Genomic DNA, 16,175 nt, shown 5'->3' with positions numbered 1-16,175 from the left:
ATGCTCCGTAGATTTTGGGGGATAGATACATATATTAACAGATAAACAGTAAAGAGAGTCAGTATGAGATAATGATTAAGGCATGAGATTAGAAACTGGGAGAGTGAGTCTTGTTTTAGGCACAAAGCCAGCTGGGTATCGTTAGGTCAGTCACGTTCTTCCTTGGCTCTAGGAAGAAGGAGGCAAGGGTGAATCATTTCTGAAATCTTGCCAAAAAAACTGCAGGGACTTATGGGAAAGAAAATACTAAAGAGGAAAGGAAATCTTATCGGATATAAAAGTGTTAACCCTGACACTTTTATATTCAATAAACTTTAATGCTGGTCCTTTTTTCTCCCATTCCTCATAATGTAATGGAATTTCTGTTTGTTTGAAGCTGGGTGTCTGTTCACTTTTGAGACAACTAACATTTCTGTGCAAATAATGCCATATGAAACTGAACGAATTTAAAGCAGGATATAGAAGAGTTGATCATTCATGTTAAAAATGCAAGCTTAAAACTTCACCAAACATTTGCCAATTCTGAGCAAATTAAACATGCTTTAATCCACCACTAGAAAGAAACAATGCTAGTGACACAGAGAAGTTGACATAGAAAGAAGTCCCATTCTTTTATAACCACCTGCCTATCTCAGAAAATGGTAAGACATAAGCAGGCATCTCCCTCTAACCTCAAGTGTCAAGTTACTGAAGATTAAACAGCAACAGCTCTACCAATGTTTGAATGCATTGGTAAGGGTTTTCTCTTACAAAAGTGCAACTATTTATCGACAGGAGTGCCAATTTTCTATGGAAGCTAAGCAAGCAGAGAGAGTCATCTTGGTAAAAGTGTACTGTTTCCTCCAGAAAGATAGTTTCTACAACCTGAGAAGTTCTAACCAAACACAGTTTCCTTCTTCCAGTTGATCAACGTTGAAATCGAAGTCAGTTAAGGAGAGCAGCCAGTTGATGGAGCCTTTGGGCAAGTACTGGAAGTAGATTTCCTAACTCAACGGATGGATGTAGCCTCAGATACAGGCAGGGCATTGATGCAGATTTGGGTGTTCATCAAGAAGCTTGGTGAAAGGACAAAGCCAATACCCATAGGGCTTCTCCCCCAAGTGCTGCTGGAGATGGGTTTTGAGTTTGCTGATACTCTTGAAAAGTTTGTAGCAGACCTGGCAGGGAGGCAAGATCCATTTTGGTTAGCAATGTTGGCACATTGTAAAATACCATGGGTCATAGAAACTATACTTACATTCTACAACAGTGTTTCCCAATCTTGACAGCTTTAAGATGTGTAGACTTCAACTGGCTGAAGAATTCTGGGAGTTGAAGTTCACAGGTCTTAGTTGCCAACGTTGAGAAACACTGTTTTAAAAGACATGTCTTGGCTCATAATAACTCTTAGGTTTATTTCTTGCTTGTTTCTTAAAAAGATCACCATGTTGGTGAAAATGGTTGGCTTCTGGTAAGAATTCCTTGTTTGATGAGATCCAGAAAGGTGGCTCTGGGTTCAGACACCCTGAATAAAATCTTGCTGGCAGGAATCTGCCCAGTAGGAATGGCCTAAGAGCCATCAAACAACCCATGAGAAGAGCCAGTTAGGATTTCTCTGCTCTGATTGGCTGGCAATTTGATGAGGAAAGGAACACCTACCAGGCATTCATGTGATTTCTTGCCTGAATGCACCAGATGATGTTTCTGCAGGTGAGCCAACTGGGTGAAACGTTTTTTACAGATCTGACACTGAAAAGGTTTCTCACCACTATGTACTCTCAGATGAACCTGTAAGGGATAGGATAATAAAAAGGGATTACTTGCAAAGGGATGGTAATAAGGCTGCCAAATCTTGACTGCTTCTATGAATGTTTATATGAATGGGAAAATCCCAGAATGAAGGATATGCTCATCATAAAATTGGTCTGGTAAAAACAATTGGTTTTCCACTTCTTTCTTGTGAGTTTTTTTTTCCAATTTCATACTGTAGCCCAGTTTGCAATTTTTTTCAGGCTACAGAACCTGTTTTTTTTTATTCCAGACCTGATCAAAAGGCAATATTCTTTTAATCAGGAGGCCTGAAAATAAGCTGCATTCAAGTTTTTCTTTTTGCCCTTACCCAGGATTACATGGAGCACTGTTTAAAAAACCTTGGCTAGCCAGAAGCCCACTTTTTCCTGTTGATCTGCCATTTTATTAATCAGATCCAATCTGGTTTAGATTGAATGTAAATCTTCTCCTATAGTTAAGATTAACTTCACCCACTAATCAGCAGGAACTAAATAGAACAGACTTTCCCAATGTGTATGTCTGATTTCAAGTCCTATGATTTACAATGGCTATGGTGGCTGTGGATAGTTATATTCTAGTATATCATGATCCAAAAGCATCTTTCTTTCTTTCTTTCTTTCTTTCTTTCTTTCTTTCTTTCTTTCTTTCTTTCTTTCTTTCTTTCTTTCTTTCTTTCTTTCTTTCTTTCTTCCTTCCTTCCTTCCTTCCTTCCTTCCTTCCTTCCTTTCTTTCTTTCTTTCTTTCTTTCTTTCTTTCTTTTTCTTTCTTTCTTTTTCTCTCTCTCTGTCTCTCTCATTCATTCATTCATTCATTCAATTTCTATAGCTGCCCAACTCAATTAGGTGACTGGGCAGCTTACAGTTCTAAAATTATAAAACTATTCATATTGGTTGGATGAAGAAATACCTGCTTCTTAAATGGACTAAAAATAGAAAGAATAACTAAGAACCTAATAGCCAATGATTTGTAGGGCAAGGCCTCTTGCATAACCTACACAATGGTGGCAATATATGAGGTTTGCAATATTCACCATGGTGCAAACAACACCTTGTTATCTAAACTTTTGTGGATGTCATGGGGCAGATCCATACTTTCTGCTTGACTCATTTCCATTGTGAAGAAAAGGATCTGTATTAGTGATAAAGGACACGTGAGAATAGTATGTGTGGAGACATCTGGGCAAGATGGAATTAAGAAGGAACAGTTACTGAAAAAAAAGGCAAGCACAGAGATCAGTCCACACAGGAAATAGCCAGCAAAACTTAACTTTCCTGTAGGGGTGGGAAGGACAAAAACTCAATCAATCTTGTAAAATTTGTATTCTGAATGGAGCTTCAGCCCAGCCCAGTTGCCAATTCACTAATCTAGACTGGAATGTCTGAAATTAAGTTAAGAAACATCCAGGAGTAGTATGAGAGACAAACAATTTAGGCTGCAGTGTGGAATCGCTCACAATCATTCCATCCAGTCACTAACATACTGGTTTGGATATACCTTCAGATTGGAAAGCTGTCCAAAGTTTTTAGCACAGACATTGCACTCATATCTAATTTTGCCATTCTTCCTGTTCAACAGGTATGACTTGGACTTGTTGCCTTCCTTGGACATTGAGGAATAGTTTTTGGGAGTACTGAGATTCACAGGCTCATGCTGATACAAAATTGGAGAAGCAGCTTTCAACTGTTGACCTTTGAAGTCATGAAAAAGGGTTGGATTCTCATAATTACAGCCTAGAAGTGAAAATGTTCCAGCATAAAAAGAGAACAGATTTGGAGATTTAGCATTGTATTGTACTTGAGTCAAGATGGGAAGATAGACATTATGATATAGAGATTTCTTCATGATATCCTGGGAAGACAAACTTTGAGATTTAATTTTCGTTGAATTCGTTAGTGATAGACCTGGTGGGAAGCTGAGATCATGAGAAACCATCATAGATTTGGGATAATGGGCAGTCGTGGTGCTGGAGATACGACAATAGGCATTGGGCATTTTGCCCATATAGTGATATTCTGAACAGGATGAATACTTGTTGCAAATATTATGTTCCATCTGTGGTGAAGTCATTGAGTTGCATGGACTAAATCCATGGTGATATTGATTTTCTCGTCCCATATTTCTCTCTCCTGGGAGACCAAGCATCACTTCTGCAAATTTAAACTTGGATTCTGTGCAGGAATTCTTAAGCTTCATAGGCTGTTTTTCAACTCTGTGAAAGACATCTGTCATAGGTTTTGTGTTTTTGTGGCCTGTTATCTTCCTTGATAGCACATCCTGTTCAACATTTTCTTCTTCATCTTCCCTTTTGTCTTTTATTGCGATAACTGTACAGTTTTTGTTATCTTTGGAGTTAATCTGCAGTGAATAAGAAGCCACCTCAAATGAAGGTTCTGTTGGAAGATTTTTCAAGTTTAGACATTCTGTAAAGGAAGAATCAAAGTTACTTTTTACTAGTCTCACTTTGACTGATAATCAGATCTCTATCTCTTATCTGTCCTAGAGATGTTGTGAAGCATTCTTCAAAATTTTTAAAACTATTAAAAGGAGAAAAAGACAGCTGCCCCTTTATTTTCTTTTTTAGTAAATAGCAAATAATATAGAATAAGTTAGCTTTGATTATCGTTTCTTCTAGGGAAAACAACTGTAGTGATTATAGGAAATACTTATTTCTTCTAATTTGTTCATTCTATTTTCTTCTCTTTGTCCAATGTCTCTTGCTGGGATGCATTTTATTTTAAGAAGAAGGTAGACACCAAACACAAGCCTATGACTATATAAATTAGTAAAATGAATGTGATCTACACAGAATAGTATACTGTAATATAACACAGGCACAAATAAAAAAACAATACCTGTGAAGGAAACAAAGAATACAAGCAATCGTTTCCTCTTAACTACCTATTTAAAATATTAAACATATATACAATACACATATCTATATTACTAAGCATTCAACATTTCAGAAAAAAAGAGTACTTTATCTATAAATGAAGCATGTATACTAGTAATGTTCAGTTTCTAAGTGTTTCTGTTACCTTTGATTAACCTAGTACAAGAAGCAGATTAAATCCTGTACTGAAAAACTGAACACATATTTGGTACTTTATTCTTTTAAAATTAATGGTTACAATGACTTTCTAGATGTTGGCAACTACAGTTTCCACCACCATAGCCATGTAGGCTGAAGCTTATGGGAATTTGAATCCAACAATACTTGAAAGTACTCCATCCACAATTATCTTTAAAATAGCTTCTGTTTTTAGTATTACAGGGTTCTAAGTCTGCAACTGCATAAAGTGAAAGTTTGGGACTCAGAGGGAAAAAAACAAAGTCAAATTTAAGAAAAAAGACACTATCATGGAAGCATTAAGGAATATCCCTTCTTCAGTGGAAATCATCTAACCAAAGGTGATTTGAAAGCAAGAAAATATAATCAGGGCTCCACTACACATAGCTGGTAGATACTACAATTAAGTTTTTTTCTTCTTCATTCAGTTGTGTCCAATTCTCAAATACTGCTTGACAACTTTTCTTGGCAAGGTTTTTCAGAAGTGGCTTCCCTCCTTCCTAGAGCTAAAAGAAAGTGATTGGCCCAAGGCCACTCAACTGGCTTTGTGCCTAAGGTAGGACTAGAACTCACAGTCTCCCAGTTTCGTCTGCCCTGACACTTTAACCATATCAGACTGGCTGGCTGTAATTAATTCCAATTAAATTATCTATATAATTAATTATGAGTTAAGTTGTAATTATAGCTGTAATTATAAACAAGATACCAGTATTATAAATTTATATGGGTTCTTCCCAGATAATTCTAGGAACTGTAATAAATCCACAGGTAGTGTAGATTTTCTCATAGAGCAGGGCTCACATTCTGTAGCTTTTCGTATGTTGCTGGACTGGATCTCTTGTTTTCTACATTATTGGCAATATTAATGGATTGCTGAGTTGTGGTTCATCAGTCTTTGGAGATGCACAGGTTTCCTATCCCATCCATCTTGAACAGTAGAATGTTTGTTTGTCTCAGTATGTAAGAAAGGTAGATCTTCCTTCTCAATTTGATTGCAAATGGACTGCCTAATGGGTGGGGAACAAGGCTGTTTTTGCCAGAATTCTTGTTCTTCAAGTTATTGGCAAGAACAGATTCACGCAGTGTTATAACATTCTCACCTGGCTCAGATGTAAGTTCCCTTGGATACAAATACAGTAAGTGCCTGGATTCCTCATGGGTAGGACAAACCAAAAGTTCCATTCCTGCTAAGATGGGAGTTACAGTATAGAAAAAGATCTTCAGGTTGTGTTGGAAGGCCATCAGGTTTGGAGCACGATAGGTGGGAGCTGGATTCACATAGCACATCCAGTTACTGAAAAAAGAGTCACTCACATCAACAAAGTGGTGAAGTTTTCCTTCTGCAGAAAAAACCTGAGCAAGAAAGAAAACAGAGAATGAGTGACGTATTAGGAAATCTTTCTTCAAACATTCTTTTTTTAAATTGGAACCTGACATAATGGAATACTTGTTGCAGATACTGTTCGTTAAATGCTGTGCTTGGAAGTCAGTGTTTCACAACATCAGCCAAGATTTTTATGGATCCTGGCCACTTATGAAACTCAAATTTGCATGATATAATGAATTTGTGGTCCAGTCATAACATTGTTTAAAGAAAGACACGTAACTTTGTCAATTCACATGATATAACCTCTTGTTATAGAAGAATAACTTATTTCTGGATAACTATTTATTGGGCAGAGCATTGTATGTTAAATCCTATCGTTATTTTACCTGGCCCGAAGAAGAACGATTTTCCAATGATCAATACTTACCCTCCAAAAGTGTTTCTGGTCCACATGGTTGGGAATATTTTCTCTGGTGTAGATTTTCCCAATCAGTGGACCAAAGTATGTACATTCAGGAATGTACTCTTTGCTGATCACAGCTTTTATCTGAAAAAAAAAATTGAGTTGGTCAGCATAGTGAAGGTTTGCTTCATCTTTTCATAGTCTTCCTTGTACATTATTTGGCAATACAGAAAAGCACTTTGAGATAGCATATTCTGATTGCAGCTTTTTGAAGCGGTGATGTAAGTACAAATCGGTAAAGTTCTCACAAATGAGGGCAAATAAATATATATGTCCCAGGATAATATTGCAGGGTCCAATCTGGGTCGGTCACCAGGACCAGAGGTTTAGTTTTCAGAGCTTTTGGACTCATGCTGGAGCCCATCCTCAGGGAACTTCTCCCTCACCCATTAACTTCCAGCTAGGGGGCAGCACTGGCATTGTCAAGCCTGTTTTATATATATAGGAAGTGAATTGTATGTATATATATATATGTGTGAAGTTACAGGCAGTCAAGACCAACAGCAAGATTTTCCTCTATGCTTGTATGTGTGCAAACATACGCATGCACATGGATATTAAATACACTCATGGTTTTTATGAAAGGTAATCTGAGCTCACATGGACATGGGTTGGACCTCTGCATCCTTGCTGGATTCCTTGCAGACATACTGTTTCTTCTTTTAATTGAAGTTATGAAAATCTGCTAAAATTCTGCAATGAGGAAAAGGTGGCTGTGGAGAATTCTGATTAGCAGACATCGTTGTAATGTTTCTATAATAGTCATTCTAATAAATGTTTGTGGTTTGATTTCTTTTATGAAGATTCCAATTGTAAAGCTGTATAAACTTTACATATTGCTTTTGAGAATAAAGGAGCAAACAAGTATTCTGGCCCTAAGAAATACCTGGAAAACAAAGATTTTTTTTTAATGAATGTCTACTCTTCACTTAAGAGCACAGATAGGTTCGGCTGAGGGTGAATCAGTGGCTGGGTTTCCTCACTTCTAGCATAACATTTGTTTAATATGCATCTAGAATATGTGAAACCAGGCCAGAATTTATTTGTTTGTTTGTTTGTTTATTCACACACACACAAATACCAGCTTCCTTCTCATATAGTTTGGTGGGAATAAATTAATGTTCCTGCTTCTTCTTAACTACCCTACAGGCTTGCCATAACTATGCTATTAGGAGTCCTCCTTTATTGAAACACACTTAGGTGGTATCAGTGAAAAAAGTATCTGCATAACAAAGAGGAACCTAGATATTAAAGGAGAGCTGGTTAATTTACTAGAGAGTTCCAAGACTAAGGATTTCCTATTAATGTTGTGGATTTGTGCTAAACCTGTAGCCATTCAGAGCTGTGGGAAGGATGGGAAAGCATTGGCTTTCAAATTACTTTTAATGAAAGTGTTATCAACAGTTATTTATTGGTTATAAAGAAACGAAAAATGATAATAGCTAACAGCAGTGCAGATTAGAGAGGTTGTGTTGTGTGATCTGGGAGTTGTCTAGGTGGGGGAAAATGTATCAATAGTAGTTAAAGGAGAATGAGAATGTGTAATTTTGCACAGTCAAACCAATGGAATCAATGAATTAAATGGACTTTGGGGAAAGAGAATATTGGAAGTACCTTGTTGTTGCTGTCATGCTTGAAGTCCAGATTGACAGGTAAAGAAACTTGAGCTGGGGGATGGATGGAGTGTGGCCCATAAAACTGGTCCTTCGCAATATAGGTGCATTGCTCCTGAAAAGCAAATTCCCTCCAAGGGATCCTAATTGCCTCCTCCATTCTTCTCTCAGTCCAGCTACCATATGGAGAACAGAATCTGGAACAACATTTGTGGGAAGAGTAAAAGTACACCTAGTTGAATCCTTGGAATAACTCAATAACAATACTTTCATCATGTGTCTAGTTTATATTTTGTTCATCAATATTGGTTCAAATTATTATGTTAAAGATTGGAAAAATAACATATCAGAATCAATTACCAATGTTTGTTTTTTAACCCCAGTTAGAATGGGCATAACGAGGAAGGGATATAAACCTCAGAGTGAGAAAATCAAAAGGAGAGCATTTGAAAGGAGAGAAAAGAAAATAGAAAATAAGAAGTAAGGATGCTATCTTCCAAAATTTATATTGCTCTTTCTGATGATGCAGAAGATTTTAGATTCAATGATTCCCCCTTTACATGATTGTTTATACCAGTGGTCGCCAACCGGTGGGCTGCAAGAAAATTTTGGTGGGCCAAAGAGAAATGTGACCCACAGAGCACCCCTCAAATCCAGGCTGTGCAGGAACACAAGGTTGCGCCACCCACACATGGCCCGCTGGAACCCTCCCTGCCCACTCCTTACCTGGCAAACTTGCCTGCTAAGTTGCTATTTTTCTCCCCGACCATCAGCTGTTCTGCTGTGCGGGATTTAGATTAGCTAGAAAGCAAGAAATTGTTGGACCTAATCTTTAGATCTTCTTTAGGACATTCCTTAGGACTGAAGCTTCTATTATTCAGTGCAGGTAGCCGATGGCAGAAAGATAGATCTCTGAATGAATCTGTGTTTCTGTGAGCAACTCAATCTGCCTGCCTGCTTTGCCTGATTTTGGGTAAAAGTTGCTTTTTTAATAAAAAATTCAATATTTACATAAATATTTATAATATTTACATACAAGCCATGCCCAACCAGTCACATGACCACCAAGCCACACCCACAAATTAGGCCACACACAGAGAACCGGTTGTTAAGAAATTTGAATTCATATTAGTGGTTCCCGGGATTTAAAATTATGAGTTTGGTGGTCCCTGAGGTCCAAAAGGTTGGTGACCCCTGGTTTCCTCTAAAATGTGGTAAACCAACCCTGCTATGTTTAGATGCAATATATCTGCATTGAACTTGGTCCTGTTTTTTCTCCAAGTCCTATCCTATTTCAGTAATAGGCTGCCTTTGCTTGTTTTGTTACATGTACATTGGGAAGGTGTATCTAAATGATATCATGATATGGAATATATTGGTGTATTGATAAATGCTTCCTTGGTCTCTTTTCTTATGGATAACAATGGTCACTTTTGTTCATTAGTAATATACTGAGAGTGCTTTCGGGATGACAATATATGACTTTCTGGGATTAAAGTGTTAATTTCTTGCTTTCTATCAATACTATACAGTCCTGTTAAAATATACATCTACACTGAAATTTTAATTTATATAGTTATGCACAAACATATGTGTTCTTAATTGCTTGATAACTTTTATCATGTTATGATTAAGGGAAATTTAAGAATTAAAACAATTGGCATTTATTAACTTTTTGTAATTAAAACATTCTCCTTTTCATAAATCATCCCTTTGATAATTGAAATAATATTAATTAATCTGCATAATTGCCCGGATAATGGAGATATAGAGGGCTATAATGGATTAATGTTTACTGGAAACTCAAAACCACAATGTATATTGCTAAATTGAAAATCCTGCCACTACCTTGTATTTAATTCAGCAACAAAAATAAGCAGGAACAAACTGAAAGAGATGGTGGGCTAGTTTCTATCTTCTGCTTTAGGGATTATCCTAAGTGGGAAACATTGTCATGAATTAGATTTTGTGTTGTAATGTTTTCATGGAGACATACAGGCTGGTGCCATGATGACATTATAAGCAATGTTGTTGGGATCAAGGGAAAAACCTTTTTAAAAAAAGAGTGCCAGAATAACTTCTGAGAATTGGGTGAGTAGATTTGCCCATGTGTTGTTCTGCTACAAAACAAAAACATATTGGATCAATTCTACTGGCTGGATTACTATGATGGATTCTTGGAACTGCCTTTGAAAACTGACTGGGATTCTCAGCTGAACCTAAATACCAATTTGTCTTGACACTCACTGGTTGAACTACATACCCTAATTCCAACCTTCTCTCAGCTCTATTTCCATTTTGTTTTTAATTCCAGCCTAGGAGCAGGTATCTACAAATACTCATGTATCTGCAAGTAGCATCTTTAAAAAAAAAAAAAGACTGAAATTCTAATCTATTTTAATTAAACTCAATTGGCTCCCATTACACAATATTGTGAACTGAAACTCACAAAAGGGTTAATATTCTGCTAAGGATGTCATAATGTACTGACATCGTATATGTCAGAGGTGGTATTCAGCAGGTTGTGACCAGTTCTGGAGAACTGGGAGAGGAAATTTTGAGTAGTTCGGAGAACCGGCAAATGCCACCTCTGACTGGCGCTGCTCCCATCTACTCTCTGCCTCCCAAGTCCCAGATGATCGGCTGGGTTTTCTTTTGTTGCCCTGCACAGGAGAACAGAGCTGGAAAGCAGGTTAGTGGGGTGGGAGGGAATAGGATTTTGCAGTAACCTTTCCCCAGGAGTGGGGAGGGAATGGAGATTTTACAGTATCCTTCCCCTGCCATGCCCACTAAGCCACACCCTCAGAACTGGTAGTAAAAAAAAATTGAATCCCACCACAGGTATATGTGCAAATCCAAGCAGTATGACTTTTTGTAATTGACAGATGGATATTTTATCAATGCACATATTTTCTAAGGGCCATCCAATATTTTTTCTTGTGTGTATGGTATCTAGTGTGATAAACACTGAGACCACCACAGCAGGTTTATGATACAATCTTTCATCTTTGTTTTTCATATACTGACATTGTAATAATAATAGGTATTATTATTCTTTAGATCCACAAATGGTATGTAGGTAATTTACAAATGGTATGTAGGTAATTTACCATTTTTCTGTTACAAGACCAAGATAATTGTCCTAATTGATAAGCTATGGCTCAGTTAACATTATCTGAAGACAGCCATTAAATTACCAGCTGAATTCATATTTCAATCCCACTTATCTGGTGTTTTGCAAATACTGTATTTGCAAATACTGAATGCTTAAATGACTTTCTGGTTGAGACTTACTGGAGTTGGAGTTCAACACTGTCTATAATAGCTAGACTCTGTTCTTATAAAAGGCAAATAGTATGTTATCCACTCAGTTAATTGCATTCTCATTTATAATGAGAGTATGTTCATCATTGTATTCTGTGATTTAATCTGTGTTCTTACTTGCTATTACATTCCCTGCAATAAATAAAAGGATGCCTTTTATTCCCTGCATTTCACCTTTATTTATAGTATTCTTCCTGGAATGAAGAGAAATATTTTCCCTGGGCTCTTTTCATCAGTACGATTCTGATATTATGTCAGAATTTTGTATGGATATTATCTGATGAAGGATTACACAAGTTTAGGCAAATGTTTATAAATCAAGGTTTTACCTAATCAAGCAGGTTCCAATAGAGGGTTTGGAGGATATGTGTCTTAAAAGTCCAAAAGATTATGAAATACAGGAGTAGAAGGAATTTCAGTAGGCAGAGGCCATGTCCTTTGTATGACTCAAGTGCATCACTTGATGTGCTTGTTTGACACAGAATGTTCATGTTTCATAAGTCCCCCAAGGGCATACAAGCTCTCAATTTTCCTTAATAAAGTCTTTTCCTAGAACTGCTGCTTTAAGGATCTGCTACTACGTTAATGCTTGAACTGAAGTGTTTTAAGCAGGTGCTATGTTTGAATTCCTGCACACTCCAAAGCACTCTTTCAGATTTGAATTTGAAGCACCTCACGGGCCTAATGACAAATTATTAAGTGTCCAGTAATTTCATTCAAAAGAAGCTTAAAGTAGTAGTAGTGCCCCAAATAGAATTTTCCAGTCTGAGATCTGTTGGAACATTAACCCTTATAATTCTTACTGCATGAGAATTTTCAGGATTTGCCATCCCAACTCACTTCAGTTGAGAATGTTGTTCTAAAACTTCACAAACTTATTTTAGGTTAAGATCCACTTTATAAGGTAGGATAGACCAACATATAATGACTAACCCAAGGTTACTAAATGAGCTTCATGGCTAAACAATAATTTGAATATAAATCTTCCTAAACGTATTCCAATGAGCCCAATCATTATGTTTCACTATTGACACAGAATTACCTAGAAATCATTGATGTATGATGCCTCCAAAAGAGAAAGGTCAAACCAGTAAAACCACCCATGAAAGAATAGTTTCTTTGATGTGGGAGCTGCTAAACAGCTGGTAAAATTGGTATCCATAAAGCTGTGCTTTTATCCAAAAAGTTATGTATGCATCGTAATTTCCTTCCACATTAACGATGTCAGCAAAGATAGATTCCTTTTGACTATGTGGAAGCTAACACCTCCAGTACTTTCATCAAAAATGGGTAAAATGAAACAAAAAAATTAGAAATCCAAAAGAAAACATGTCAACAACTAAATAAATACATCACAGTTCCAGTAAATGATTGTGTGTCTGTGTACGTATACACATGCGTGATTGTGGGGGGGAAAGAGAAGAACAGCGTACAAGAGATTGAGCACACAGGAAAAATTTAACAGAAATTTCATTGCTGAATGGTTTGATGTGTGTCACATTTTCCTAGAATAAAAATACTGACATTTAATGCATTGCAAGCAAAGTCCTTTACATATGATCTATACCATTTTAAAATTACCTTCGTAGATCTTGGATAGGCAGTATTTGAACCCAGAGAATTTTCACTTCTCTGCACAGCTGTATGCTTAATTCTTAAAAATAATCCCCTATGAGTTCTAGGAAACTTTCTTTTGGATAAATTGGTATAAATTTCTAGCCTTTTTTTCTTGCAAGAAGCAGCTTGATGACTGTGTGATAGATTTCCTAAAGCTTCCCCAATCTATATATGAAATCTCTCCTTGCATGTGGCTACTTTTTAAAGTGTGGCCAGCTTGTCCTTTTTCCTTTGCATTTTATCATTCTAATTCGGAATGCTTTACTCATTTCAGTTTTGTTTTTGTTTTTTATCAATGCGGCCCCTGAGCATTGCAGTTTACCAAAGATGCTCATTATTGAGGAAGACATTTTGGTTTTCTCATTAAAATATTTCACCCACTGCCCTTCCTCATGGTGAGAACCCCTCAAGAGTCTGAAACCTTTTCCCCATTACGGAGTTGTCATGCTTTCCATCCAATCCATTCTTGATGTGGCAGAAAAATATACTGTCATAAAATTGGTTGTCTCCATTTCCAATTACTTTCCTGTTCTGTTGCAAATTCCTAGTTCTTTCAGTCCTCTGGCTTCCCTCTAGCTAATGGGTGAGAAAATCTAATAATTTTACAGGCCAGAGGAGGATGTTCTTGGATGGTTTCAGAATAAGAGAAAAAAGACTGTTTTAATCAGTTGTAGCTAAGGATGATTTAAGCTTGTCTCACTCAGGAGGTCGGAACAAGATGAAGAAAATATATGAACTAAAGAAAATAATCTCTCTCTTTTCTCACTGCAATTTTTCTACTGTTTATAGTCCATTGAAATCAAGTTAAAAAAAATTGCAATGCAAATAACATTTTTACTTTGTTTCAAGCCTTCCAGAGACATTTATTGTTTTGTTTTTTAGTACGTATGAGTTGTTTCAAACTATGAGATGGGCAGCACATGAATTTAATAAATAAAATACAGTACTGTATAATGAAATAAATGAAATGTACTAAGTAAATGTGTAGTCTGGGATAATTTCCCTACAAATGTCCTACCCCTAAAAGTCAAAATGATAACTAGTTTTCTTATTTTGGTGTTTAGCAGAAATACATCTAGTTTTAACAAGTCCGAAAATAATCTCAAAACACATTGGCCAAACACATTGCCCAGAGAGTTACATAGCAGCAGTCTAGGGTTCAGAGTATTCCTTAACCATAGTGTTTGATAAAAGTAAATGCTGCTTCTAGATTGTTGCATGCCTACTAATAATGATTTGATTTATTAATTATAGCATTGTAAATGTTTGTGATATGGCTAAGCATACTTATTCTACTATGATGTGCAACTTTCATTAGATCTTTTCAAAATAACAGCTAATTTCCATTGATATGAGGATAGTAATATGCAATTACATTTCCTCCCCCCCTTTAAAATGTGATCTGACTAGTTTATGGTTCAGTATTGAACAACTACGGCCAATGATTTGACTTAGCTTATCGTGTAAACTGCGCCAGTTATGTTTTAATGAAGGAATCCTGGTTTTGTATAATGTGTGAATCCACTATTTTTCTAAAAATTATTCCCCCCACCTAGTGTAATATGCAGTCCTTCTCTCTTAGCCCAAGGAAGGAGACAGTGGCAAACTACTTCTGAAAAATCTTGGCAAGAAAATGTCAGGGACTTGTCAAGACAGTCTCCAAAATCAGACATGATTAAATGAAAGGGAAAATAAAACCATTATGGTAATTAGCAATAACTGCATCCATCTCTGCAAAATATATTTTCATGTTTTCCTCTGAGTCACTTACTTGGTTTTCTGGATGCAGTATTCCCTAGCCTTCTTCCACCCGCTGATACTCAAAATTTATTTTCTATGCAGTTTTCCTGAAAGCTCATGAACATGACGGGTAGTTCAGCATGACTAAAGCATTCATGCTGCAAACTCCTCTTTGTATTCTTATTTCCTTGCAGGTAATTTTTTTAATGAACACAATATATTTTTGTCATTCTTTCCATTTTTTCCAGTGCAACATTTATGCTAGCCATTTTTGTAATTTGTTCTTTATAATAATTTTCCTTTTAAAACAAACATTTGGACACTTTTGTTCATGTCCACCAAAACTTCTAATGATAGTTTCTTGTTAACAAGAATACCTGCCTGACCAAAAAACACAACTTGTACCAACATACTGAGCAGTAGTATGTGCCAATTCCATTTTAGCCTAACATATGAATTAGCTCATGTGGTCAGTTTATGGTTTAGTATATCATGCATTACCTCCTTTGAAAAGTAACTTTGTAACTAGGATGCTGAAGAGAAACAAAAAAACTGCACTACAGATTCTTAAAGCTGATAAAATAGATGGTATTGTTATGCTAAATATTGTTTAAAAGCAATTTATTGACTAGTTTTATTTCAGTTCTCCCATTTCTGCCTCCTTTAACTGGTTTCTTATTTGCTTGTAGTTGTGTTTTTATTGTTTCATCTTTCTTTTCTCTCTTAGAATTTCTTTTTTTTAAGTAAAAAGGATTTGTAAATTACAACTTTCTATAAAAAAGCTCCGCAGTAAAAATATCTATAAGAAGAGTATATTATAGTATATTTATTGTATTATGTTATATTACTGTAACATTATCATGAGCTCAGATTATAGATCTAAAAACACTTATAGTAATTTATGCCGTACCATCATGCCTTTCCAAATTTCACCCCGAAGAAATGACAACCAATGGCCAAGACAAGGAGAAATTCATCAAGCATAGTATATGTGAATATATATATATAGATGAATAGAAAACAAAGAGCAATAGAACGTTGCTAAATAGTCCAGCAAAAAACATAAAAAAGAATTTTGGCTTCCACAGAGTTGGCTGGACAAAGAAAACCTACCTTAGTTTGGGTTGCTGTTCCATCATCTATTAAAGTCGGTTTTGGGTGAGCAAAAGGGAATCCACCTTGATATCTTTTATGCACGACATGAATGATTCAGTCTGAATTCACAGGAAGTGTCCTTTATTCTTTGGTTCTCAC

General features: G+C 36.2%; 1 protein-coding gene and 1 long non-coding RNA gene across 2 annotated transcripts in view; one reads left to right on the top strand and one right to left on the bottom strand.

Moving 5' to 3' along the window:
* Window positions 1-4,438, top strand: part of LOC148129888 (uncharacterized) — a 17,134-nt gene extending 12,696 nt beyond the window's left edge. The window contains exon 5 of the long non-coding RNA XR_015750445.1: window positions 3,346-4,438. This is a non-coding gene — a long non-coding RNA (uncharacterized LOC148129888). The remainder of the gene's footprint in view (window positions 1-3,345) is intronic.
* On the bottom strand, window positions 460-16,175 carry ZNF683 (zinc finger protein 683). The gene is made up of 7 exons (XM_026676048.2): window positions 16,035-16,175; window positions 8,242-8,437; window positions 6,592-6,711; window positions 5,938-6,190; window positions 3,265-4,190; window positions 1,639-1,767; window positions 460-1,157 (listed from the first exon to the last, which is right to left on the bottom strand). Exons 1-7 carry the CDS (start codon window positions 16,058-16,060, stop codon window positions 1,008-1,010), a joined length of 1,800 nt encoding a protein of 599 aa, XP_026531833.1. The 5' UTR covers window positions 16,061-16,175; the 3' UTR covers window positions 460-1,007.

Source organism: Notechis scutatus, chromosome 8, assembly GCF_049901735.1.
Source record: "Notechis scutatus isolate UNSWTSFEM ecotype Mainland chromosome 8, rNotScu1.2, whole genome shotgun sequence".
In the NCBI taxonomy this organism is placed as follows: domain Eukaryota; kingdom Metazoa; phylum Chordata; class Lepidosauria; order Squamata; family Elapidae; genus Notechis; species Notechis scutatus.
Note: the sequence above shows the minus strand (reverse complement) of the source record. Positions and strands in the feature narration are given on the sequence as shown.

What these genes read in the sequence shown, in the direction of transcription:
- ZNF683 (XM_026676048.2), bottom strand. Translation starts at nt 16,060, where the DNA reads ATGATGGAACAGCAACCCAAACTAAG. An exon ending in GACAGCTTTCCAATCTGAAG is followed by an intron (nt 1,768 to 3,264) that starts GTATATCCAAAC and finishes TATCCCTTACAG; the next exon opens with GTTCATCTGAGAGTACATAG. An exon ending in AGAAATCACATGAATGCCTG is followed by an intron (nt 1,158 to 1,638) that starts GTAGGTGTTCCT and finishes CCTCCCTGCCAG; the next exon opens with GTCTGCTACAAACTTTTCAA.